A 27,759-nucleotide genomic window follows, 5' to 3' on the forward strand; every position below is an offset into this window, starting at 1 on the left:
CAAGTTCATTTATTTAACATCCATCATCTTGAAGGCTGAGGTTTTACCACTGAAGTAAAACACGTTTCCCACTTTGCAAGGTTTTACCTATACTCAACAATGGCTATTTCTGAAGTACTGCCTTGTGATGATTGACTGCTTACACATCCCTGCTCTTCTACCAAGTTGCTCATGGTGGCTTCTCTAAGGTTCCCCTTCAGGCAGCGCACACTGACAAAAATGCTGCTTCCCCCCACACCAAAAGAGAGCAGAGCGCAGAAGTCATCAAATGAAACGGGGATTGGGTGGTATACCAAATCCAATAAATAATCATAATAATAATAATAACAGTGATTTTGTGCCATCTTGGATTCTGACCAATTCTGAAGCACAGAAGTTGGGGAAAAGCTATGAAAGCAACATTTACTTTGCTTCTCCTCTTACTCCCTAACAGAAACATTCAGTAGCAGTTACTTAACAGGTTTCTTCTCTAGGTACCTCTGAGAGAGGGTGGGGGAAAGATGAGTGTGTCTATTCCTTGTCTCACCGAAAGATAGAAACTCAAGTGTAACTAAATACCCCTTTCCTTCCTGTGGAATGCTACGCTGATAGGGCTACTCCTGAAGATCCATGCCCACAGTAGAAGATGGGTATTTGGTCACAATTGAGCTTCTATCTTTTGGTGAAAGATAGTGTGGGGGGAAGCACCTTTTGGTGTGGGGGGAAGCAGCACCTTGTATCTTTCAGTGAGATAAGAAATAGACACACCCATCTTTCCCCACCCTCTCTTGGAAGTACCTAGAGAAGAAACTTCTCAAGTGGCTGTTATCTGGTAGTTTTTGCTGCTAATGTTTACACCGGATCTATGGCTGGCATTGTTAGAGGCATGTCACATGCCTCTGAAGATGCCAGCTACAGATGTGGGCAAAACATTAGCATCAAAAACTACTAGATCACAGCTACAAAGTCAAGAAAACCAACAACAGCCACTTGATTCTGGCCGTGAAAGCCAGACAAAGCGTCTTAAGGGCTACAAATAAAAAAAATGCCCTTGGCAATCTCTTGGGAGTATTTTAACACTTACCTCGTCGCAAACATGTAACGCAAAGAACAGCACCAACATCCCTGTAGAGGGGTAGCGACCATGGTGTTCTGTCCACCGGTCATGGATGTATTTGAAGAACGCTGGATTATAAATTTGAACCTAAAGACACAAGACAAGTAGATAAAAAAGGTAACTCTTTAACACAGTGGTTGACCAAATTTTTGCATTTGTGCGTACAACTGTGTGCAAAGCCATTAGTGGAATGCGCTGTGGTCAAATGGAAATAGTTAGATTATTTGACAATCACTGTGATGAACAACGAGCTGGGAAGAATGCTGGATCTTAAAGCCCTTCTTTCAAAGCTTGCCAAAAACTCACTTGAGTTTGGCTTTGGGCGAGCACCAAGAAAGGGGGCGTTAGGTGCAAAAACATCATGCTGGAGACCCCTGACAGACTTAATCTGAAAAGGCAGAGAAGTTAATCAAGAACTCAAGCGTTTTGGTTGCCTGTTGTATACATACTGGGAATGAGACACTTACTGAGCCACACTGTAGGAACAGTTATATTATTAAATGCTCAGTAAACACAGTGATAGCAACCTGGAAATCACCAATCTTGATCACCCATGGACCTGTGACTTCCCTCTGCTTACCACTGAGCCACAGCCTTATAATGAACACACAAAGTCCCTTCGTTCTAAGTCAGATTCTTCGTCCATCACAGTCGATACTGTTCACTGTGAGTGGCACTCAGTTCTCCAAAATCTCAGGTCTTTCACATCACTTATTACCTGATCATTTTAACTGGAGCTGCCATTGATTGAACCTTCAGGAAGGTTTAAACATTTTGCAGTAATATGTGAATGACACATAAACCCTTAATTGATGAAATGTTTTGCATTCCCAACCACAGGGGCAGGAAAACGGGCCTTACCCTCTCTTTGTCCACACGAAGGAAGGGCTTCACAGGCGCATAGGTGCTGTAAAAAGAAGAGGAGAGAAAAACAGATTTGCCTGTCACTCTCACAAGGGAATCTCCTCAAAGACAGGCCCCCACAGGATGTAAGGGCAGGCTAAGTCTCTTTCCCTGGGCTTCCTTCTGCCCTTCTCCTAGTAGACCTACAAAAGGGGAAGAAGGGCGGAGCTTCTCGCAGCCATCAGAACGGAGAAGATTGTGAACAGCAAGATCTTGCCCAGAATTGAAGAAAGTGGCACAGCTGCCGTTATGCACGGAGGGAGAGGAAACATCTGCACTTCCTTCTGTTAATCTGGTACATTTTTTGGCCCTAAATTGGCACTGTTACAGTCACCATCATTTTCAAAAAGGACTTAGACCCTGACTGCCTTCAGAAATTGTGACTTTTGTTGAGACTGGTATGATACAGCACTGAGCAACTGCTGTCCATTCCATCAAAACATCTAACAGCAAACACTGGGAAAGCATCTCTTGGCATTGAGAGGAGACTTTCATTATGGGGAACATTTGTTTAAAGTTTGTCCAAATGGATTCTTACAACAGAAGATCCCTCCCACCAGACAGCCCCAATGAAGACTGCCCTAAAAGACATTACAGGGTGAGGAAAAGCATGGATTGCTGGATTTTTGGTTATATTTTGTGAGACTGTTCCACTGGCTTAGAAAGAATCCATGCATTTAACTGAAGGAGGTCAGAAAGGCGTTTCAACCGAGTTAAGATAAACAGCTACTGAGATGCAACGAGAACTAGTTGGCACAGGACAGAGTTCTACACTCTCAGTCTCTCTCACACACACGCACACACTGATTGTTAACATGCACAATTATGTTATCAGGAGTGCTTTTCCTTGACCCCAGCCTGAAAATCATCACATGAAAGTCCCCTGAATGCACTGCTGATTGCAGAGAATGCAAAAAGTCCCTAAGACACAGTGAAGAGGGAAAAAGCTAGTCACGCCTCTATCTCCACTTCTTAGGACAACACAATAGAAATTAAATGGAGGAAGGCTCGCAGCAATTGCTGTCTACTTTCAGATGAAGTCTTTGCTATAAGTGTACTTTGTGTCCCAATCCATAAACAATACAACAGAACCACAAGGTATTTGAAATACAGACCCTAATAACACTGATAAAAAATCCTGTGTAATACAATGAAAATCCAAAGCAAGAATCCTGTCCAATACAATAAAAGTTCTCTAAGCTAACCAGAACCCAGATCTGTTCTGGTCTCATACAAGCTTCAAGGCTAATCATACAGTAAGACATAATATGTACAATCATGTAGTCGAATAGATAAATAAATATTCTCAAGGCACTCATATGTCTGTGCTTCCAAAATATACAATAGCTTGTATGAACGGCAATGATTTGAAACCTACAATCAACATGCTTAATGAGTCAATTGTTACCAAAAAAATAGCAAGTAAAACTTGGTCAAAAAGCCTGCTCAAAAAGAGCAATGATGGTCAGGGACTGCTGTCAGCTCTGAAAATTCTGGCTTTTGCAAAACATTTATAACAGGGAGTGTGCATATAAAAATATATATACATGGGAGGCAGAGTGCAGTGATGTTATTAGCCAGGTATAGATAATTAGTGGTTACAGATAACAAGAAAAGCAAATATTCTGGTTGAGGCCGATTGGCTGCAAGGTGCTGATCCGAAAGACATATGCTGTTTCCAGTCTCTGTAGAAGTTGTTGACTATTGGCAGAAATATTCTCCTCAATGTTTCTCCGCAAAATGATCTACTAAAGGTGCTTCCTTATTAACATTCCTGATGTGTGGGAGATGATCTAATATTCTCACCTTTAAAGATCTTGAAGTTTGCCCAATGTACAGTAGATTACACTGACATCTTAGAGAAACCCTTCAGTTTCTTAAAAAAAACCCTTATCAGGAAAGGAAACTTCCTTTGAGTCAATGGCAAGCGGACAGGCAACGCAACTGCCACATTTGAAATGCCTAAAGGTGACGGATATTTTCTCTGAAGGCGTTCTAATGTCTGTCCTGATAAGATCACCCAAGCTTTTAGTTTTCCTTAATCCCAACCATGGAGGTGTGGAACAGCCTTGTATTAAAGAGCAGTACTCGTATATTATATTCTTAATGTTATTGCTGGCATGCAAATATTCAAATCAACTTATTATTCTTGACTTTAAAAGGGCTTGATAGTGGACATTGTCAGCCTTTTTACATGCCTGCAACCAGAGGCGTAGCTCCAAGGGGACGGCGTGGGTGGGACAATGCACCAGGCGCACGCCCCTGTGGGGGCGTAGCGGGGGTGTTCCGGGGCAGGAAAGGGGCATTCCAGGGTGGGATGAGGGCAGAGGATGTACCAGTGCACTGGGCGCTTTTCCCCTTTGCTACACCTCTGCCTGCAACATAATCTTCCAAGGGTAACCCTGATTCAACAGCTTCACTATTATGGATCTGGCCGCTCTCTTATAATTAAGACTGAGGGCTCTTTAAAAAAGACTATAAGACAAATTGTTTTTGAGATGGCATGAATGAAAAGACGAGTAATGCAGACAAGAGTTCCTGTCAGTCTGATAAACAGAAACTGAAAAGGAGTGGTCCTGAGTAATAGAGACCGCCAAGTCCAAAAATGGCAGACTACCAGAATCCTTCAAACAGGTGAATCTGATAGCGTCATGTAAAGAATTGAGCAAATTATATAGGGAATTTACTATGGTGTGATCCTTCACCACCATAAATAGATCATCTATGAAATGTTTGTAAAAAAGAATCTCCTGGTGGAAAGGATTCACACTCGGGTCCCTTATTAAACTGTTTTCAAATAGTGTCATGAATAAATTAGTAACTGAAGGACCCAAGGACAGTCCAGCAGCGACCCCTCGAACTTGCAAGAAAGAAATCATTGCCAAATCTGAAGTAATTATAATCCAGCACCGGATCCAGTAATTCTAGAAGTGAGGGAATGAGTGAGGGAATGAGTGAGGGAATGATTCACTTTTGAGGCATCAAGAATAGTTTCAATGATATTGTCGAAGGCTTTCACGTCTTCGAATACTGGTGTTGTGGGAAGTTGTGGTCAGCCGCGCCTCTGATATTTCAGAGGTCGTGGCTGGCATCTTCAGAGGATCCTCTGAAGATGCCAGCCACAGATCCTCTGAAGATTCCAGCCACAGATGCAGGCGAAACGTCAGGAGAGAATGCTGCTAGAACACGACCATACAGCCCGGAAACCATACAGCACCCCAGTTTCAATGATAGTTCTAACCTCATCATGAAATATGTTAGTATACAAAGATATCACATCTAAGGTGCTTCCTTATAAACATTCCAGGTGGAACACAAAGACCCCCCAGCCTTATTTATAAAATCAGTGGTGTCCTTGATGTAAGTATGGGCTTCTTTAAGTCAAGGATATAAAAAAGGTACTGGACAATAAGGTTCCAAGAGGGATCCAACTCCCAAGACAATAGGTCTCCCTGGAGGTGATGCCAGGGACTTGTGGATTTTTAGAAGATAGTATAAAAAAGGCACTTGACGGGATTCTTTCATAAGACATCGAGCAGTGTTGTGGTCAGTGCATCCTATGGAGTTACCTTCATTGACAACTATATTAATCAGTCGTTTGAAGTCAGAGGTAGGATCCTTATCCAAGGGCTTTTAAAAAAATTGTGTCAGTCAATTGGCAGTTAACTTCAGAAATATAGTTGGTGGTAACCACCAAACCTCCTCCCTTGTCAGCAAGTATAATAGATGCTGTCTACTTCATCTGAAAGTAGACAGCCGTTCCTGCGAGCTTTCTTCGGTGTAATTTCTATTGTGTTGTACTGTGTGCACTGATCTCCATTTAATTCACACGGTGGATCCACTTCCGAGGAGTCAGGTGCCGCCACCGTGCCTCCCCTGTCCAAGGCAGATGTAAAAAAAAGTCCTAGAGAAAGGCGGGTTTGGTAGCAGCTTTGCTTTGCAGGCCAGAAATTGATTTTTCTGTTTAAGGTCCTCAAGGTTTGAAGATGTCTTAAGACCTCTCCTCACCCTCCCTTGCCCTGCCCTCCTCTTAATTTCCAGGAGCTTTGAGAGTTAAGAGGCCCCGAAGTCTGTGAGGACTGTGCTTCTTCAACCTTCCCGGATCCTTGAATAGGTAGCTATGAAACACCTTCAGCTTGCTTACTTGGAAACTGAGCTAAAACTTAAGGGCAAAAGGGTGGTAGAGTGGCAATTAACGGGATAGAAACTTACTAAACAAACAAATAAATAAACTTCACAACAAAAACCAGTCCCAGGTCTCCAAGCGCTCGTGCTGCTTCACAAAGTTGGCATCATCTAGTCTGTTTAAACATTCAGGTGTGGGTATGTGGGTGTGTAGGTGTGTGTGTTGCATCACTTTGGTTTTCTCTATAAGCATCAGACCGTGAAATAACCCTAGCTTCCTTCCCCTCCTTTTCTCATAAGAAAATTGTAGGTTATTATTCAGCAAGATTGTCAGGGCTGGGCTCACTAAACTGACTCTAAACAGAAAAATCCAATCCAGGACTTTGAACACAACAAAATGGAACCAGCACAGCCTCAGTGGGCCCCCACGGTGGCCTTTTGGATACATACAATCGGATCTGGCCGGTTGACAGGGCACTTGCAATCCACAGCAGGTCCAGAGCTTTGAAGGGCACGAGAACAAAGCTGACGTTGGCTGGCAAGTTCTTGGCGCTCTCTGGGTACATGAAGTGATGGGTTGTCCTGCTGCCGACATCTGCTTCGAAGCCCACTGTGGGGGCCTGGTTCATTCTGCAGGGAAGGAAGTATACGTGTTGAGACTGTGATACATGGACCATTCATGGGCTCGTGGTTCACCCAAACAGCAGGATGTTCCCGAGTCAGCCTGTTGCTGGGTTTTATTTCCTTGTGATGAGACCATGTGTCAAAGATTTACCATATTAGCATAATATCTGTTTAGTTGTATGTACACAAAGCTGAACATGTGGATGGACGGGGCTCTCAAAGCAGGCAGTGCAACCACTAATCCTGTTTACTTTGCTGAGATCTTTCCCAGTTATGGTCTTTTTAGAAAGGCTGAAGTCAAAGTCACAGTGTCTTTGGACATCATGCAGATGGGAAGGTGTGTATTGGTCTGGGCACCATTTTGTGGCAGAACGCCACTGATAGCAATCTTGTAGGGGATTCAAGGCAAGAGTCAAATAGAGGTGGTTTGTCACTGCCTGCCTCTGCATATCAACCCTGGACTTCCTCAGTTGTCTCATTCAAGTATGGACCAAGCTGACCTTGCCTAGCTTTCATGATCTGATGAGATCGGGCTAGCCAGGACCATCTAGGTCAGGGCTCTGTTGCTCTAGCCCAGAACAAAGGAGCCTTGTTTTGAAAGCTTAGATTCAACTGTGCTTTATGAGATCTGCCACTAGAGAGCAGAAGCCGACACAGAATCTGTCAAGAACGCAGGGAGTGAAGAGACCCAGCGGAAACTTGCGTTTTATCTGCTCACAGCAGTGGGTGTGGGAGGGAGCATTTAGATGGCTAACAGTGAAGGACACTGCCCCCAACAATCTAGTTTGAAGTCTTCTGTCCCAAGGCTTCAAACTGGATTGTGGGGAACGGTATCCTTTATTTCTGCCACCCCACCAAATGAGGATATGCAAATGCAGAGGTCTCATTTTACATTGTTGAGCCAGATTGCAGAATTCTTTTCAAAGAATAGTAAGTGTAGCAAACATATCCTTACTACAGCAGCATATCCCCCAGTGCCTTTCCTTCTATGACGCACTTCCTCGGCCATTCTACCATGGCATAGCCCTATGGTCTGTATAGGAAAGTCCTCCCACGCAACTCCATTTTGCGTAGTTTGTGGAATGGCAAAAGCATGAGAGCTCCCCCCCCCTCCCCCCGCAATCTCCTTAGCCCACATTCCACAAGATAGAGGCCAAAACAGTGAAAACAGGTGTGCAGATGAATGAGGATCTTGTCCACATTCAGGGTGTTGCCTGAAGAACACCATGAACAGCTGAGCAGATATGTCATGGCAGGTGCAGAAATGAGGGTTCAAGGACATAAATATGCATTTGAATAAATATCTGAATTAATATTTATTGACAGTCATTAACCAGATCAAGACTTTGTATGTTAATGTTAGCACCTTGAACTGAACCCAGTAAAGCCATCTGGGGACAAAGGGCTCTCTGTGTGATTTACCATCATTTTAAAATCTCCATGTACCCGGAAGGTCTGAATGCTGCTCAAGGCATTTAAAAAAATCCTCCCAGGGGAAAAAAGCTTGCATTTTAATGAATATTACAAAACATCAATAAGTGTTAAATGCAAGACAAATGCAACCTGTTGAATAATACAAAGGATATACTTTTAAAGAGGACTTTCCAGACTTTCTCGTTCTCATGCAATGATATTGCTCTTCAAGGGAGTGCCCACAAGTCAAAGAGCTATCCTGCAGAATTTACCCTGGAATGAAAACTTGGGGTTGCATCAAGCAAATCCCACTGCCGAGAGGAAAACAAAGGAACCTGGCAGACATTAAATTTTACCTTTCTCCAGCTGTTAATCAAAAAGATACTGCAATTTCCCCCCATAGAAAGACTGCCAGTAAATATTGTCCTGGGGAAACACCCTCTTTACTCGTGAGCTGTAAAACAGCTAACATTTTAAGAATTTTAACTTACCAAAACTCTATTTAACTAGTTCGGAAATGCCACATGAGCCTCAAGGATATAATCCTGGAGTTGAACTCTCCCATTCCTCATAAGCACCCTGGTTGCTCCCCCTACCTTTTGCTAAGCCTGGATCCAACTTTGCAAATGGGAAAGAATTATCCCCATCCTTCTGGCTCCCCCTTTGCAAAGCGGGGATCCAGCTTTATAAATGGGGGAGGGTACCTAAGGAGATGGAGATAACTCTCCCCATCTTCACAGACACCTGCTGACTCCCACCTTACCCTTTGCGTAGCCAGGATCCATCTCCTCAAATGAGGAGAGGCAGAGGAACCCACAACTCTGACTAATCCACAGCAGCAACCAAATAGACTGCTGTGTGGGAAATAAGGGAGCTGGCAACAGAACGGGTGAAGAGTGAAAGGAGAAAGGGAGGAATGTAAAGTTCTGTGGAAGGGGAAAAGGTAGGAAGGAGGGGAAGAAAGAACCCAAAGAAGGTACGACGCGCTCACTTAGGTTTAGGTTCCTGGCAAATTAGAGGGAAAAGTTGGAGTTTGCCTGCATCAGGAAAATCCGTCCTTCCATTCATCAGAAGGGCAGTGGTGTTGGGACAGTTGCATAATGAAAATCAAACTCAGATGTCACAAATATGCTGCGTAATTGAAAATCTGCCCTGAAGCAGAGGCATAGCGCCAAGGGGGTGGGGGTGGGGTGTGTGTGATGCACTGGGCGGGCACCCCTGCAGAGGTGTTCTGGGGGCGGAATGGGGTGTTGCGGGGGCTTGGGGGGGTACATGCCGTGTGCGTGCACCAGGCGCACTTTCCCCTTGCTCCGTTCCTGCCCTGAAGTGAAGGTGGGCTTGCCGCGAGGAGAAGCCCTGTGCACAAATGGCCCTGGACAGTTACCCAGTAACCTGACGAACTACCCCAACTTGTGAAGGATGGTGGAAAACCCATCTACTCTCCGGCCTGTTTTGAACAGGACATTTGCAGCCCCACCCAGTGTTTCTGAATTCAGTTCCTAGCTCTGCACACAACTTCAAGGCTGCCACAAAACTGACGCAGAGTCCTGAAGAAACAATATTGTCAGTGTTTGGTTCTAAGTCAAAACAGTCAAAGCTCAAAAGAGTTTCACCAATCACTTCACCCACTTGGCCCCAATGCTGAATGGATTCTGATACATTTCATACATTTCAATGTGTTTTTTTTTTGCTACTGTAATATAACCCCTAAAAAATGAATACAGTGATCAATATGGAGAGGGGGGAAATGTGACCACATACCTGACCTGGTTTTATTTTCCTTGTTCTTGGTAGATCTACCAAGTTTCATACAGCAGGCAGTGATCAAGAAGTGTAAACTGATCCATTTAGAAAAAAATATGCTAGAAACTCTTGGATCCAGACTCGGTTTTCCACAGAACTGAAAGAGACAGCCAATTCCTTTGGATTTCCTCCCTCCTCCTGAAAACCCCTGACTCATCTTAATGCTGGTCTAGAGGGTTCCGTTTCCTCAGAGTGACATTTCAAGGACACTAACAGAGTGCAACAGAAATGGGGAGGCAGAAAAGTTCTATTCTGATGACCCTAGCTAGCAGAAAACATAGTCTGGTTCTAACTCAATAATTTCTCACTTGATGGCTAGATGATCCAAAACAGCCAATCACATGGCAATGGCTGGGGTCAAGCCCTTTCCGGAGAAAGGCCAGAATCCAATTTAAAGATATAATCAGGAATGTGTTCATGGTTATTTGTCAAACTAGCAATGGCCCAGCGGTGGGGAGGCTGGAATGCTGCCTGTGCACTGGGGTTTACAGACCACCCCTTCCAGACACTTACCTCATGATGAAGTCATGGCCATTGATTTCCCTGCCATAGCCAGAACCTCTCAAGTTGCCAGAGTTGCCCACCACGGCGCAGCGTCGGCACTTCTGGGAATCTCGGGAGCCGTATGGGTTCTCTCCAGGGACAATCTGGAAAAGCTTGCCCAAGACTTCGTTAAGGTTGTGGGACTTAAACTGGGGCTGCAACATCTGGAGAGACAAAGAGGGGGGTGACAATGAAGAGGCAGTCCCCAAAAATGAGAGAGAAGGATGTTAAAAAGCTCGTCGCCATCTCGGGATTCAAGAAGCATCAAAGCAAAGGACAGCATAATCCCTGCCAGGAACACCAATGTGGCACCTTTATGTTCTGCAGCAAGCACATAAAAGCATGTGCACATCACATGGACATCATTCACATGTTCCAGCATTTCACATTGACTTGTCTAGGTCAGAGAGACGGACTACAGCGCTAACCTTGACAGAGAGAAATTGAGAAAAAGCCTGGCTGGATTGGATACGGAAAGGCCAGATTGGGGTGGCGGGGGGTGGGGGGGAGAGATGGACTTAAAAAAATTAACTGGGACATTTGAGGGAATAAACCTAGTTATCTACAAAGTGTGTGAAATCGTAAAGAAAAGATCAAGGGAAGAATGTCCCATTACAGCAGTGGTAACATATAGCAGGCTGAGTACATATATCATGTAGCAGTTACATTGACAGGAATGAGTCTTCATCACTCAGATAACAATCACCATCCATATTTTATGTATCAACTCCACTGAGTTAGACATGCACCTCAATCAACTAGGTGCCAACCCTGACACATAGCAATGGTGCATTCCCTTCATTGTCTTCCATCCAAGGACTACTAATTATGGCTGACCCTATTGAGGTTCCAAACTCTGACACAGAGGCGTAGCAGGGGGAAATGGCGGCAGCCCTCCCTGCCCAGTGCCCCCCCCCCCCGTGCCAATTACCTTAGACGGTGGAGGGCGGCAGCGGTCCCGGGCAGCCTGGCAGGGCCAGGTCAAGGGGTGCCCAACAGGCCTGCGGCAGGCTCCCAGCCCATCTGCTCCGCCAGGCACCTCCACGTGATCTAATGGGTGGCGCCCGGGGTCAATTGACCCCCCCCCCCCGGAAGAGACTGTTTGGCATGTCTTATTACAGTGTCCCTTGTATGTGTCTATCAGAGCCAAGTACCTAGCCCCTTTGTTGGTAGACCAAGTTGCGGCAAGCAACGCACAAAAAAACTGTATTTCTCCTTCATAATGAGAACAATGTGATGTTGGAGGCCGTAGCAAAATTTCTGTGTATTGTTATTTCAATATAATCTTAACCACTCCTTCCTACCAGTACTATTGTTCTGTTGCTTCTTATGCCAATAAAGTTTATGAAATGAAAAAAAAATAGACACACACCCCCCATGGTCCTCTGGCAGATACGCCACTGCTCTGATGAAATCACACTAGGCTAGGTTATCAGGATGCTAATTAGAAGGCAATTAAAATGATAGCACCATCAACTGGCTAGTGTTCATTTAAATAAAACAGAAGTCCAGTGGCACTTTAAAAGACTTTCCACAGTAGCCTTCAAAGATACTGTGGGACTTCTGTTGTATTTTGCTAAAAAGGGCTAACATGGCTGCCCCTTTGTGGTTAACGTTCAGTTCCACACAAACACAAGTTGTTTACACCTGATCAGTCATTATCCAGCTCTTAAAAACTGGACGCTGCAGGGCCGAGAGCAGTCACTCTGTTAAGATGGATAAGGCAGGTATGAGAGAAACTTCTAATACGTCATGAGACCCTAAGCCATCTAATACGTCATGAGACCCTAAGCCAGGAATGGCTCGTCCAGGGGCCTTTCGCTGCACAGGTACAGAACCCATTCCAAGCGGCTCTCACACAAAGCAAACCCAGTGACATCAGCCCAGCCTTCAGCCACTTATCAGAAAGTGCACCAGTAACGCAGTAATATGACCCAGGCTCTGAGCAATACACCTGGGACAGGAAGAGAAGAAAAAGGACAGAGGCAGAAGCTGTAGCTTCTTTTTCATCCTCTGCACAAAGGCGGTGGTGGTGGGGCTGAAACTGCAACCACCCTAATAACAGCACCAATCCAGCCCTTCAAAGAGAGGTTAGAAGTTCAGGCCCTGCAAGCAAATCCAACCTCATTTCGCTCTGCGGCTTTTCGGCAACAGATGGTGCTTCTGGAAAGAGATCCTTTCCCGTCTTTGGTACAAATTAGCAGCACATCTGGAAACCCAGCACTTAATAAGTCACAAACAGCTCCTGTGCAGACAGGCAGAGGGAGGGCTGCCAACTACAGGTTGGGAAATTCCTGGAGATTTGGGGGTGGAGCCTGAGGAGGTGGGGTTAAAGGAATGAGAGGACCTCAGCATGGTGGTTAAGAGCAGATGGATTCTAATCTGGAGAACCGGGTTTGATGCCCCACTCCTCCACCTTAGCGGCAGAGGCTTATCTGGTGAACCAGATATGTTTCCACATTCCTACACTCCTGTGGGTGACCTTGGGCTAGTCACAGTTCTTTGGAACTCTCTCAGCCTCACCTGCCTTATAAGGTGTCTGTTGTGGGGAGATGAAGGGAAAGGGCTTGTAAGCCACCTAGAGTCTCCTGACAGGAGAGAAAGGTGGGGTATAAATCTAAACTCTTCTTCTCTTCTCAGCGGGGTATAATGCCACAGGATCTGTTCTCCAAAGCAACCAATTTCTCAAGGGGAACTGAGTTCTGCGGTCTGGAGATCAGACATAAGTCTGGGAAATCGCCAGGCCTCACCTGGAGGTTGTCAACCCTAGACTGAGGCAAGAGAACCATGTAGGAAAACCACCACGAGTAGTGGTATTCAAAAGATCTAGCAACAGATGCCAAGAACTGGAATTGCCTGCAGGCTTCCCTGATTCTGTTTCCTTTGCATTGAGCAATAGGGAAAATGCAAACCAAAACAGCTTTGGAATTGCACCGCAGCAAGCCTTCCAAAAGTTAAAAACTTCCATCTGCTGCACAGCTGTGGAACATTCTGCTCCAAAGAGCGACAGATTTTATCCATGTACAACCACCCTTACATGCGTGGCCCCAACAGAATAACCAGCACCTCTAAGAGAGTCCAAAGTATCACAGAGTCTGCCCAACAGAGAAAGGCCCGTTTGTAAATGATGTTTCTGGGCTTTCAGCTAGAGCTTCTAAACCAGTGGTGGCGAACCTTTGGCACTCCAGATGATATGGACTACAATTCCCATCATCCCCCACCAGCATGGCCAATTGGTCATGCTGGCAGGGGCTGATGGGAATTGTAGTCCGTAACATCTGGAGTGCCAAAGGTTTGCCACCACAGTTCTAAACACTCTTCAAGGGCTACTCCACACAGAACGCAATACAGTAATCTATTCCAGAGGCAGTGGTGGCCAGTAAAATGCACTACTTGCCATTGCTCTCCAATTTCCACAAAGATCAGCCTTGCACCACACATGATAAACTTTATTCCCACAAGTTAGTTTCAAGTGTGTAGCTGTGTGGGTCTGCAGTGGAAAAGCAACACTTGAGTCCAGCAGCAAGAGATCTTGCTGGTCCCTAAGATGCTACTGGATTCAAGCCTTCCATTCTTGCAATACACGGTGACAGACACTGATTAGATACCCTCTGAAAGGGATTAGAAAAGAATACGGGAAGTTCTATTTTCCTCCTTGTTTAGTGTGCTGTTCTGTGTGAACAGCCTGCAACACGGGCAGCTATCTGTATAAAAATTCTGGCAACATCTCTCAGACAAATGCTACCGCGGAACCTCCATGAGAAGATGCAGCATGCCTCTGAATACTGGGGTTGGGAACGGACAACAGGAGAGAGCTTTCCTACCTGGATGACAAGATTCTAAAGGTATCTTGTAGCTACGGCTGGAAACAAAACAGTGGAATAAAGGGACCTTTGCTCTGATAATGAATTATTTCATTCATTCGTTCGTTCGTTTGTTCATTCATTCATTGGACTTGTACCCCGCTCTCCTCCGGAGGACTCGAGACAAGTTGTTAGGCCTCAGCTACATATCTAGCAGAAGCCCAGATTCAAGGGGTGATTATTGTTCCAAGCAGGAACAACTGCAGATTCTCTCTGCAACATGAATTTCAGAGCTTCAGAATTACACGGCAGCTGCCAAAATACTCCCCTTGCCCCCACTGAAAGGTCTTGTTTTTTTTGCAAAATTGAGAAATCCAAGTCTTCTGGCACGTGAGCATGCACGCGCGCGTGCACACACACACACACACACAGTTATTCTTCCAGAACTGCTCGCACACACAGCTCGGCTGGCGAAAGAACAACAAGGCTTAGTCCAGCCTGTCAAATGGGGGAAAGGGACAGAACAGCAGAAGAGGAGGGCATGTGGCATTGCCAGACATGTGGGCCTTTCCTCTGTTTTGTCCTCTGATTAATTTGTAACAAGCTAGTAAAGAGCAGGCAGGAAATGCTTCAATTTTCATATTTGCACAACATCCCCATCCTAGGAACTGACAATAGGACAAGACGAAAGACTCTTTAAACAAAGAAAAAGTTGCACTTTTTTTTTCACGAAGCTTGGATGGAGACATGGGCATTCAGTATCACACATGAAGGGATCCATTTGGGCATATCTTTGCTCTCTGAAAAGGCAAAGCTACGAAATTGAAAGCTCAAGACTAACTGCTGAGAAAGGAAAGCATTAAAGCAAGCTGGGGCAGTCAGGGGTTGGATCTCCGCTGCTGGATGGATAATAAACTGGCAGGTTGGGAAGATTTTTTAAAAATGACCCCATTACCTCCTTTTGCACACAGGAGTATACTATGCCAGTCTAAATGTCCCTTTCTTGGCCTGACACAAAGACCCTGCAGAACTCTGACAGCTTGGGAGCATCGATGTTCAACAGTGCTCAGCTTTCCTCCAGTGATTAGGGGATAAAGTATGCAGGTTGTTCATTTCAGGGATTTGTAGGGTAATTCCTTTGGTAAGGAGCACATCGGCTGCAAGAATTTCAGTGTGGTAGCAGCGCTGATCATCTGAAGCAAGAAACAGAGGAGTCTTGCAGTAAGGCTAACTAAATTTCACCCCAGAAGAGGATTTTGTGGACTGGGGCATGCATCATCAGATACGAAGGCAAACATTTTATTTATGAGGTTATGGGAAAAATAGACAGCAGTGTCCATGGCATCATGAAATGCAGGAAGAGGTAACTATGCAAAATGAAAATGGGATCAAGAAAGAGATAATTCACAGCAGTGGTAATTGGCAGTCTCCTCAGTTCTGCCAGAGTTTACACAAAAGAACTTTAACTCCTGCCACCAGACATAATTAGCATTTAAATCTGCACGCAGCAATTTTGTTGCCTTTTCAAGTGTGTACATTCAAATGCCATTGGAGATGCATTTAGCTTAACAAATCATAATAAGCAGCCAGCACAGAGGAACAAAAGTCCACATACCTCGTTGACCATAAATTACTACATACAAAATGTGCATTTCCATACCCGGTACAATACATGCCTTAAAAAGTTTTGTGGGCAGACAAATCTCAAGACACAAGGGCTTTCCCAGACATCTCAAGAGTGTCTGTCGAGTTTCAGTGTAGCATTTGTTTCTGAACAGAGATGACTGGATACTCAAGCTTTCCAGATGTGGGACCCAGTCAACAGCATGAGACACACTGAGATGCAAGCACGTAGCAGGACGTCGCAGCGTATCACTTTCATGTGGCTTGGAATTATGCCCCTTCCCAGTGGAGAGGGGAGCATTACACCGCAAGCCTACACAGAACAGTGCCACTAAGGAAAGGCAAGAAGAGTAGTTGTCGAAGGCTTTCATGGCCGGATTCAACTGGTTCTGGTGGGTTTTCCGGGCTGTGTGGCCGTGGTCTGGTGGATCTTGCTCCTAACGTTTCGCCTGCATCTGTGGCTGGCATCTTCAGAGGTGTATCACAGAGGGAAACCTGTTACACTGTTAACTAGAGCATGCTACTGCTTATATACTTCATTTATTCTCCGCCTTTCTCCCAAATAGGGAACCAAAGCAGCTTATGTGGTTCTTTCCCCTTCGTTTTATCTTCTCAACAATCCTGTGGTTGCTAGGATGAGAGAGTGTAGCTGGCCCATGGCATAGAGAGGAACCTAGTCCTCTGAACAAATAGGTACCATTGTGTATTGGAAACCCTCTGTCCGGCCCTTCCCTGACCTCCAGGGTCCAGACCCTGCAACAAAACGAGAGGCAATTCTTTCTCCTCATCCCTTCAGACAGTATTATTACTACAGGACCTAACAGCATCAGCTATACCTTCAGGGTATTAATGTGATCCTCCTCCAATGTAATCTATGCTACTGTGCATCAAAAATGCTCTTCTGCCCCCATAGGTCAAATCGGTCAGTACTGTGCATGAGTATAAATGAATACAAATCTGACATTAAAAATGTCTATACAGACATTCTGCTGTCTATACAGACAGCAGAAACTAGTGGGAGAAGATTTCAGTGTGGGAGGAAGGGAGGGGGTTTCCCAACATTCCCCAGTGCTGTTTTTCTTACCTAAAATGGCATTGGAGTAGATGTATCTGCAAATAATGCCCCCCAGTTTTGTTTGGGGTCGGACAAATGACATGGAATGGAGACAGGATCCCCCCCCCCCCCACACACACACACACAAATCACCATCAAAAGAGGCATAGGGCTTTCCAGCATTGTTAAAACAAGAACATTCCCGTGGTAAAATACCTGTGAAATCCCCAGGTAGTTCCCATGAAAGTCAGTGAGGTGCACTAATTAAGAGCATCAGACTAGTATCTGGAAGATCCAGGTTCGAAACTCTCTCATCCTAACCTGGCACACAGGGTTGTTGTGAAGATAAAAAGAGAGAAGAGGAGATTGGGGTAAGCCATTATGGGTCCTCAAGGTCCCAGCTGAACACTGTAACCGCTATGCCATATTGGCTTACCAGAACCAGGAAGATTTAAGAATGCCCCTGATGGTGGGCTCTACCTTCACACATAAAAATAAGTGCTTTCCCCACACCAATCCTTATAGACTTCCAACACATTCTCCAGCCCCCCAGCCCCAACCCTTTAAAGTGCCCCACACTTTTCTTGTGAAGAAAGGCCTCCAACCTCTGGTTGTGTTGGCTGGCCCAGTGTAACTTTTCCAAAGATAGGACATCTTTTTTGAGTAGCATCAACACCAATTCAACAGAATTATTATTAGGAGAACTGTCAGATGATATCACAGAATGTGACAGACAAGAGTCAGACTGAATTTTTAGAGCAGAATTTGAAGGACTGGAAAGGAGAACAGAATATGTAGCATCCCAGCAGAAGTGTTTTTTTTTAATGATCAATTCAAAAACACAGCTAATGGCGGTGGGGGGTGGGCACAATTTTCTTGAAGAAATGTGCACTCAACACAGGCAACAAGTGAGGATCCCAAAGGGAAGTGTGTACAGAATATTGTTTCACACAATCAGTTTAGGTCTAAACTACACAGTATGTTTTTTGACCCATTAGATCCTGCCTCCTAAACCCCATACCTTTTTCTCAAGCCCAACTGGGCTCCTGGCAATTTGAAAACTGCCATCCCATCTGACTGTGTGGAAAGTGAGTTCAAAAAGGTATGCATAGTTTGACCATTACAAGTTGACTAAACTAGAGCAGAAAAAGGCTACCTACTATCTTTGTTGAGATATACTCTTCAGTAAATACCAATGAAATTTTGTAAGAGTATATTATGAAATACTACCCCAGACTTTCTGCTGAAAAGAATGATGTGTAACAAATATTTTTTCTACAATCATAAATATGAGAAAGCAAGATCAGATTTTTCAGAAGTACAGGGTGGTTGCTTCTTTAAAAAAATTCAACTTTTTATGATTTTGGATATACACATTTGCAAGCTGGTATCTACAACAACTAATATTGGGCATCTAACAGCCACCCAAACAGCCCAGCCTACCCCAATCTTGGAAGAGTTTGGAAACTAAGCAGGATCAGCCAGAGTTAGTACTTGGATGGGAGACCATCAAGGAAGTTCAGGGTTGCTGCTCAGAGGAAGGCAATGGCAAACCACCTCTGTTCATCTCTTGCCTTGAAAACCCTATGAGAGGTAGTCATAAGTTGGTATTTACTTGACAGCATTTACCTGTAGGGACAAGAGAATTTTAAGGTCAGGCTATCTTGGTCTAACACTGCCTCTTGTTGGGTTCCTTGCTACTCAAAACCCCTTAACTTGGCTTTGAATGCTGGCAGTAAGAAATCCCAGGACTCACCATCCACCACTGCTGGACATCCAGCGGCAAGTCCATGTTCTCCCTGGTCCACACCGGAGAGATGCGCTTATCATAGCGGCTGTCAAACCACTCCGAATTGGCTGGCTCCACCATGCACCTGTGGCAGGAACAGCCCCTCATGAAGAGCCCTTCCTTGCTGAGGCGCTGCATCCCTGCGTAGCCAGGCACCAACTTCACCCGATGGATGTCATTGAACCCATTGGGGTCCAGGTAGGCGATGCTGTGGTGGGAGTAGGTGAAGAGGAGGGACATGATGAAAACCAGCAAAAAAGCAGTGGACAGGAACCAGAAGCGCAAGGAAAACTTCATGGTGGGCATGAGAGAAAAGGGGAGGGTGTGGGAAGGGTCACCAGGGCAATGGTGGCTGCACCTCAGGAGGTTGTCCACCTGCCTGGTTGGAATTGACAGTGCACCGTCTACAGTCTCTGTAATGGCAGAAAGCGAGCATAGAGCACACTGTAAGTGAAGAGGTCGCAGATGGCAAGAGGTTCAGCTCCTTGAAGCTTCCACAGGGCACTCTCAAGAGTTCTCTGAAAGCTGCAGAGACTCACTTTGTTGTGGTAATTCAACAGCTATGGAGAGTGGTGCAGCATTGGCCTACCAGTTCCTTTGGGCTTTTCTTGCATCCACAACCACAAAGCCCAGCTTTTTTGGATCTCCGAAGCTCTGGACGTAGAACAAAAGTAGTCTGTGGAGGTCATGAGCAGACACCCTCCCTGTTTAAGATCAGATCAGATGTTCCCACAAATGTTTTTTTCCACAGAAAACTAGGCTGTCATTGCTGTCTAAATAACTTCCCTTCAGAGAGGGAGGGAAAGAGGGGAGAGGAAAGGGACACAAAACACAAAGTAGATCATCATGGCGGTCTTTACTCCATAGCATGAACTTCAACCATGTTATATCAGGAGGAGGAGAAAGGATCCTACACTAGAGCAAGGCCATCCTTGGTCATAAGGAATTACATCCTCTCACCACCTTGTCAGTATCTGGAAAGGTGCTGCTGTTGCGTCCCATCTTGGGGCTGGTCTCCAAGAAGGCCTTCTCCTTGCAGTTGCCAAGGAGATGGCTGCACATCCAGGGGATAGCGGCAGCTTGGGTGGCCCACACGGTCTCTCACTCCCCACTGTGTACACAGCTTCCACTCAGATCTTCAATAGCTTTGTCCACCTGGTGCCCAGCAGGGCATGGAGCTGTTTCTCCCTCTTCCTCAGCTTAGGCTTTTAAATAATCTCTTGGCAACCTTCCTTTCTCCATTTGCTTACCCAGAGATGCTGCTGCTGCAAACGAGCCCTGAAGCTGGGGAGAGAAAAGACAACATTTTAATATTTTATTTATGACAATGATTTATTTAGTACATTTTTATCCTTCCCTGTCTCCAAGAAGCTCATGGGGCAGGCAGGCCCCACTGGAGCATTGAATTACGTAGAGATGCAGGGAGAGGGATGGAAGCCAACGAAGACAATTCCTCTGGACAGCTTGAGGGGTGTCACTAGTGGGGAGGTACGGTGGAACAGGACCTCCAGGAGAACTTCACGTGGGTGTGGAAGACACTGAGGAGTTACCAGGGTGTATTTGGCTTAATAATGATTTAAATCACAATTTAATTCACAGTTTTCTACCTGAAGACTTGTTCTTGCTGAAATAAACTTTCACTTTCTGCTAGCCCCTCCCTCCTCACTGTTAGCTCCTTGTGCAGATCTATGCCACTCCAAACAACCTATTTTTTCTTAGGAGTTCAGCTGGCACTAACAACATGTAAAAGCTAGAAGCTTGCTCTTTTAAAAAACAGATGCAGAGATACCTACATCAAACACCATTTCTAGAGAATTCTTCATCTGCCTAGAGCTCACAGCATCTATAAACACATGTCTTAAAAGTAACTACAAAGCAAAACAGAAAAGATGGAACTGCAATGCAGAGGGCATTATATCATTTCCCCCATGTGTCTGTGGGGAGAGAGAGAATGCTTGCCTCTTTGGGCCATAAATCACTTTCTGGCAAATTCCTTCTACTCCCCTTCAGACGCAACATGACAGGTTCTTCCTATCAGCTCATCAGTCTTGAAAAGAGATTCATGCAGGTCCTTTTTACAAGCAGAGTCAAAGTAGTGTTGACTGAGACAAGGCAGCCAACGATAACCTACACCCACTTGATCATACCCAAAAGGAAAAGCATTCAAAGAAGAAAGAGATGCAGTTTGCAGTTTCAGCAGCAGCAGGAGGGAGAGTGAATACCAGAAATCAGAGAAGCAGTAAACATTTAAGTGGAAGAATAAAATGAATGGAAAATCCTTGTTTCCCTATTTGGAATGAAGAAAATGCTTTCCTAGAGCAGGCTTTACTGACCAAAATGCTTTCTAAGAATGGTATCATACAAGGATTTCTGTGTAAGGTAGTCCATGGCATTATTAATTCTTATTTATTGTGCAGATATACATATTTTCCAAAGCAGTGTTTGTTAAAATGTGGTCAATTTTGCCAGGGCTCTGACCTGGCTGACTCCGGCTAGGCCAAACTCATCAGATCTCACAAGCTAAGAGGGTCAGCCCTGGTTAGTACTTGGATGCAGAGTTGTAGCAAGGGGGAAAATGCCCGGGGCACTGGTGCGTCCTCCGTCCCTGCCCCGGAACGCCCCCCGCCCCAGAACACCCCCCGCCCCAGAATGCCCCCGACACATGCACACAGGGGCGCACACCTGGTGCATCACCCCCCTGTCCCCTTAGAGCTACGCCTCTGCTTGGATGGGAGACCACCAAGGAAGTCCAGGGTCGCTATGCAGAGGCAGACAATTATATTCCACCTCTGTCTTTTGCCTTGAAAACCCTACAGGGTTGGCTGCAAGATGTCAGCTCTTTATTCCAGGAAGGAGAAAGAGAAAAGTTCTGATCTTTGCCCATTCTAGGACTAAATGAGGATGACCAGTGATATGTGCCCCCCCAATTTTAAACCCAGCAAAAAAAAAAGTTAATTAGCTATCAGAACTTTGGGGAAACACTGAGCTAGCAGCTTTTAGCATTCACACAGACTGCTGTCTCTCTCTCTCTCTTGAGTCCTTATTTCATTGTTAATTCGTTTCACTATCATTTAAAATGGAATGGCTCACACCGCAGCCAGAACTTTATGCTGTGCCTCACCTGGCACATTTTCAGGAAGGCTTCCGGAACTTCCCCTGCTGCACTGCACCAGGAACCATTCAAGCGATCTCGGCTGCTGGATCAGTGCCAGCTGCTGCCTTGAGCCAAGAGGGAACTGCCAACCTGGAGAAGGTTTCAGCTACTGGCAGACAAAATGCTGACCTGGCAGCAACTGGATTTTGAATGAAGCTGGAAAGCCTCTAAGTTCCACATTTAAAAGCACTGAAGCACAGAGATGCAAAGGCCAGGAGGAAAAACCTGGAAAAATGTATTGTCGAAGGATTTCACAGCCGGAATCACTAGGGCATTGTGGGTTTTCTAGGTTGTGTGGCCATGTTCCAGTAGCATTTTCTCCTGACATTTCGCCTGCATCTGTGACTGGCATCTTCAGAGGATCCTCTGAAGATGTCAGCCACAGATGCAGGTGAAACATCAGGAGAAAATGCTACTGGAACACGGCCATACAACCTGGAAAACCCACAACACCCTAACCTGGAAAAACTCAGAGAAACACCTGATTCCGGCTGCTTTATAAGACAAGGCGCACACACAGTGAAACAGTTTTATTCATTAAATAATTATTATATGTACTGTAGACAGATACAACAGTTTAAAGAGGTGAATATGTGAATAATTTTGTCAGTAACATTATTGATGTAATTAATGTTTGATGATGAGTTATTAGAGTTTAGTGTAGTCAACATTATATGATTTAATATGATATCCAAATATTTGCTGGTAGTCCTCCTTATGATTACTATATGTGGCTTTTGTTTTAAGTACAAAAATTGTTTCCTAATTTCAGCTTTTATTTTTCCTTGCCACTCAGGTATCAAAAATTAAGATACACATATTAAAGTAGCAGAGGACACTGAAGTTCACAACTCTCAAATTCTTGCAAATATCTGCAATTTTGTTGGTAGAAAAGTAAGGCATTTATATTTTTAAATCCCATGTATGCCAATTTCATATGTGAACTATATTGTAAATGATGCATTTTATATTGTTAAAGCAGCAAAATAAATTTGCCAGGAAACCAAGTAGAGCATATATTTCAATTTCCCCTCCAAATTTGTTTCCCCCTCAAAAAATTCCAGAATCTACAAAGGTGTTTGGATACAAGACTTTCAAAGAATACCAGGGGTGTGATACAGAGGCAGGCAGTGGCAAACTACCTCTGAACATCTTCTGCCTTGGAAATCCTCCAGGGCTGTCTTAAGTCAGCTGTGACTTGACAGTAAAAAATGTAATATTGAACCTCTGTCTCCAGTATTGCTTAACAGTCAAGAAAAATGTTTTATGGATGAAGCTGGCTCCTAAATAACCACAAAGGATTCCGATAACATGTTACCTACTTTCTCATGCTTCATGTCCCAACAAGAATTGGATCAGGGCCAGCACTGCTTAGATCAAGACTCAGGGATTAGAACCATGCCAGCTACATTTATCCACTGAGCCTGTCTGCAGTTGACAATTTACACATTGTTGAACAACATATGCAATTAGAGGCATATTTCATAGATAATACAGTGAATATTTTTTTTACTATTCTAAATACTTTATTATCCTTTGGATATACAGTCAGTTACCCTCAAATGATCAATGGGGAAACAAAAATGTTCCAATCAAATATTAAACATACCAGAATCCTAAAAACTAAAAAAAAACTATTTTTCTACTTTAGTCTTGTAACTATGAAACAATCCATTATATTTTCATATTTTTCCATTAATCTAATCATTATGATAAGCTCCTGAATTTTCATCAATCTTTTTGAGATAGCCTTCTTCCAATTTCTTGTGTAGGTGATGGCTGAAATCAGCAAATTCCGCAACAACAATTTAACAACAAAATCCTATTCAAGAGCAAAATAATTGCATCAAATTTTGATTCAGCTCCTGCAGTGTCCTTTGTGATTCTGGCATTAGCTTTAACCCTTGAAATCAAGTAAAAACTCTAAAGACCTACAGTGAACTGATGATTCATCTAATCCAGGGGTAGGGAACCTTTAACACTCAAAGAGCCATTTGGACCCGTTTTCCATGGGAAAAGAAAACACTTGGAGCCGCAAATAATTTTTGACATTTAAAATAAAGATAACACTATATATATAGGGTTTTTTTAACTTTTTACTCTGCTCATTCTGAGAAACGCATGGATGCACCCGCCCTGCTGCCTGCAGGGCAGGCAAGGATGAAGTCGGCGGCTCGGCCTCGCCGGCCGCCGGGAAAGCACCTGCCCCGTTCCAATGGGGCGGGCGAGGGGGAAGCCCGTGGCGTGGCCCAGCTGACCGTGGGCAGTTGGTACGCCCGCCCTGCTGCCTGCAGGGCAGGCAAGGATGGGGCCGGTGGCTCGGCTCGTGGAGCCACAGTGCAAGGGCAGAAGAGTCGCATGCGGCTCTCAAGCCGCAGGTTCCCTACCCCTGATCTAATCTGTGAGTAAAATTTATGGTTTTGGAAAAGAAATACTTAATTTGCACTCTGAGGCCAGTGGTTTCAGCAGGGCAAAAAGGGTAAAGACGGGTTTTCTAAGGATAGCCTTCAGCCTTCAGAAATCTTCAAGGCTGCTGTGAAAATAGCAACTGATATACAAATACCAGTACTTTTTCTACGTCCATGTAGTAACAACCAAATGTAATTCATGTGGCATTAAATTAACAAAGTACAAAGAGAAGATGGGGAAACTGCTACTTGGAGCTGAATTGCTGAGGCTGAGCTCCTGCGATCTGCCTCTGCTTTCAGGTAAAATGTAGTAAGTGGCCAGGAAAAGTCCATAGTTCTTCACCTGGAGAACAGCTTTTAAAGAAAACCAAGGAGAAAGTTTTGTTTCCAGAAACACTAAACTGGGATTTGTATACAAGCATCTGTGCCTGTGCCAGTAGCAAGCTCTGAAAAGTATTTCTGCTGGATGAGAAGGTGGGGAAATAAAGCAGGAGAACTCACTAAGGTCAAGTAACTTGAGACTTGGACCAACAGGATAAATCCCGAATCCCCCTGTTAGAGTGAAGGTGTTTGCAGAGGCTGTTTTATCATTCTACCACCATGACAATGCACTACCCTGCAACATTAACTTAGATTGCACATTATCTTATACAGGATCAGAGAGTCAGTTAAGTCATATGCACAGTAACTTATGCTTCAGTTTGGGGAATTGTAAATTAACTTCAGTGCCGTGCAAACAGCAAACATACTGTACAATTTCACACATCATGTTTGCTTATAAATTATGACACTACGCCAATACTGGTCACTGGTTCTTGGAAGGATATGTCAGATGGACCTTTCCCAAACAAACCTAATGAATTGCTAATTCTATAAAACACCTAATGAATTGAAAGCCGTACCTCACAGGCTTGTTGGAAGGATAAAAATGGAGGTGAGGGCCCCTGTTGAAGAGAAAGGTGGAATGCAAATGAAGGAAATAAATAACTTTTGCCAAAAGTATAGGGCAGTGATGGCGAACCTATGGCACGGGTGCCAGAGGTGGCACGCAGAGCCCTCTCTGTGGGCACACACAAACAGAGTTCATCATGTGGAACGGAAATTGCCCCCCCCCCCCCACAAATCTAGGCTGGCCTGGGCCGCTGGGCTTGATTATTAGCATTAAACCTAAGACCTAGTTTTGGGGAAGCAGTATAGGTAATCCTGTTAAGCGCTGTTAGACCCCACTGATTTTCATGCAAAGAACTAAAACACGATCCTTTACCTGGGAGTAAGCTCAGTTGCTGGCAAATGTGGCTTGCTTCTGAGTAAACCCTCCTAGGGTCGTGATTCACCCGTTCAAAGAGTTGAATGGTTGCTTCAAAGCAAAGCCAACAACTACCATGAAGCTTACTCCCGAGTAATGCATGCCTCAGAGCCAACCATTTTTTCTAAACTAAAACCTCAGTATTCAGGTTAAATTGCTGTGTTGGCACTCTGCGATAAATAAGTGGGTTTTGGGTTGCAGTTTGGGCACCCGGTCTCAAAAAGGTTCGCCATCACTGGTATAGGGCCTAGTCCAGCATGCCCACCTAAGGTCTGGCCTGGTGCCACAAAGAGAACAAAAACCCCTTCAAAACTGTGGGGCTAACTTACTCATGGGACTTCAAGAAGGGTTGGCAGGGGGTACACATTTGAAGCCACAACCATTCGTGATTGAATCAAAGAATTTCAGAAGGAGATTAATTTCGCCAATTACAATATGGACTTTGAAATCTCAGAATGGAGTTATAAAGGTGTCGTTCCGTTTCGGACTGCGCTCAGGGAGCACCTTCACACATACGCATGACTCATGAATAAGGAGAGAGGAACGTCTTCAGTGGGCTCTTGGATAATTAATCTGATAATTATCCAGACTTTTAATCTGCCTTTAGCAATATAACTTGTTTTGATATTTAATGTTCTGTGCTTCTAGGAAAAACCAACATGGTCTATTAGTTTGTTAAATAAAATGAATGAAGACAAACAGAACTAACACCCAGTACATATTTGGGACAACCCATGGAGGTATAGGTGGTGAGAACTCTGTTAATGAGGTATTATACTGGCTAAATAATTTAATGCTAGGAAAACCTTTCAAATTGTTCTTCCTTTTAAAAACTGTATGAATTTAATGTGTAGAAATAGTTACGCAAGAGGCCCCTTCCGCACATGCAGAATAATGTACTTTCAATCCACTTTGCAGCTGTGCGGAATAGCAAAATCCACTTTCAAACCATTGTGAAAGTGGACTGAAAGTGCATTATTCTGCATGTGCGGAAGGGCCCGGAAACACATTGTAATAAAACATTTGACAAGCTGTTACGGATGGATGCATTTTGTTACCAAGATGATTTTCAAAGAAAATAAGTTACACTTCAGACTTCTAAAGATATGACATATGAAATTTACATGTTTAGCATTACCATACAACTTATTCTACTACTCTGATTGCTGGAGTTCCACTTTCCTGCCAATACTTGGTACGAAGAATCCCAGATGACCTTCTCAGGCAGCAAAACAATTCTCCCAGCCTATTTTTTCCCACCGTATGTCAACAGAAGGAAGCCTCTCTGGTACAGTAATTATTGTAATTGTTGTGCTCACACGGAAAAGAAACATTTTAGCATCAATGAAAATGCATGTCCTTCTTTTGAATCTCTCACAAAACAGACTGCAGACTTGTAATCTCAAGATTTTCCATAGTTATAATTTTGTATTTCTTGCCTGCCAAATTGGTACATGGTAAAAAGTTAATGCCAGGGTTACGGCTTTTTAATGTTATATGTAAGCAGCAAAGTGGTTCTTGTTTATGTTAACTGAGCAACCCAGGGGATAGTTTATGTCCCTCAATGTGGGGCAATATTCTCCCATCAGTATTTGAACACTGTTAGTCCAATTGTCAAGAAGAAGGAGGAGGAGGAGGAGTTTGGATTTATATCCCCCCTTTCTCTCCTGTAGGAGACTCAAAGGGGCTTACAATCTCCTTTCCCTTCCCTCCTCACAAAGACTCAAAGGGGCTTACAATCTCCTTTCCCTTCCCTCCTCACAACAAACACCCTGTGAGGTGGGTGGGGCTGAGAGAGCTCCAGCTGTGACTAACCCAAGGTCACCCAGCTGGCATATGTTGGAGTGCACAAGCTAATCTGATTCACCAGATAAGCCTCCACTGCTCATGTGGCAGAGTGGGGAATCAAACCCGGTTCCTCTGATTAGAGTGCTCCTGCTCTTAACCACCACACCACACTAGCTCTCTGAAAGGTAGATTCTATTGCATTTTGCCACAATGAAACCCACCGCACCCCACCCCTCCCTTCCCCAAACCCTCCCTTTCTCAGACTCCATCCCCAAAATCTCCAGATATTTCCCAACCTGGAGTTGGTAACCCTAGCTGTTATTCCAC

The 27,759-nt window shown here is 44.5% G+C and overlaps 1 protein-coding gene across 1 annotated transcript in view; it reads right to left on the bottom strand.

The window, feature by feature from the left end:
• Positions 1-27,759, bottom strand: part of ST3GAL2 (ST3 beta-galactoside alpha-2,3-sialyltransferase 2) — a 51,495-nt gene that overhangs the window by 4,019 nt on the left and 19,717 nt on the right. Inside the window, exons 2-6 of the mRNA XM_048515466.1 lie at positions 18,744-20,060; positions 10,478-10,671; positions 6,575-6,754; positions 1,958-2,003; positions 1,064-1,183 (exon numbers count right to left, since the gene is read on the bottom strand). Coding sequence (XP_048371423.1) covers positions 1,064-1,183; positions 1,958-2,003; positions 6,575-6,754; positions 10,478-10,671; positions 18,744-19,082 — 879 coding nt within the window. The 5' untranslated portion in view covers positions 19,083-20,060. The remainder of the gene's footprint in view (positions 1-1,063; positions 1,184-1,957; positions 2,004-6,574; positions 6,755-10,477; positions 10,672-18,743; positions 20,061-27,759) is intronic.

This window comes from Sphaerodactylus townsendi, linkage group LG14 (assembly GCF_021028975.2).
Source record: "Sphaerodactylus townsendi isolate TG3544 linkage group LG14, MPM_Stown_v2.3, whole genome shotgun sequence".
NCBI lineage: Eukaryota > Metazoa > Chordata > Lepidosauria > Squamata > Sphaerodactylidae > Sphaerodactylus > Sphaerodactylus townsendi.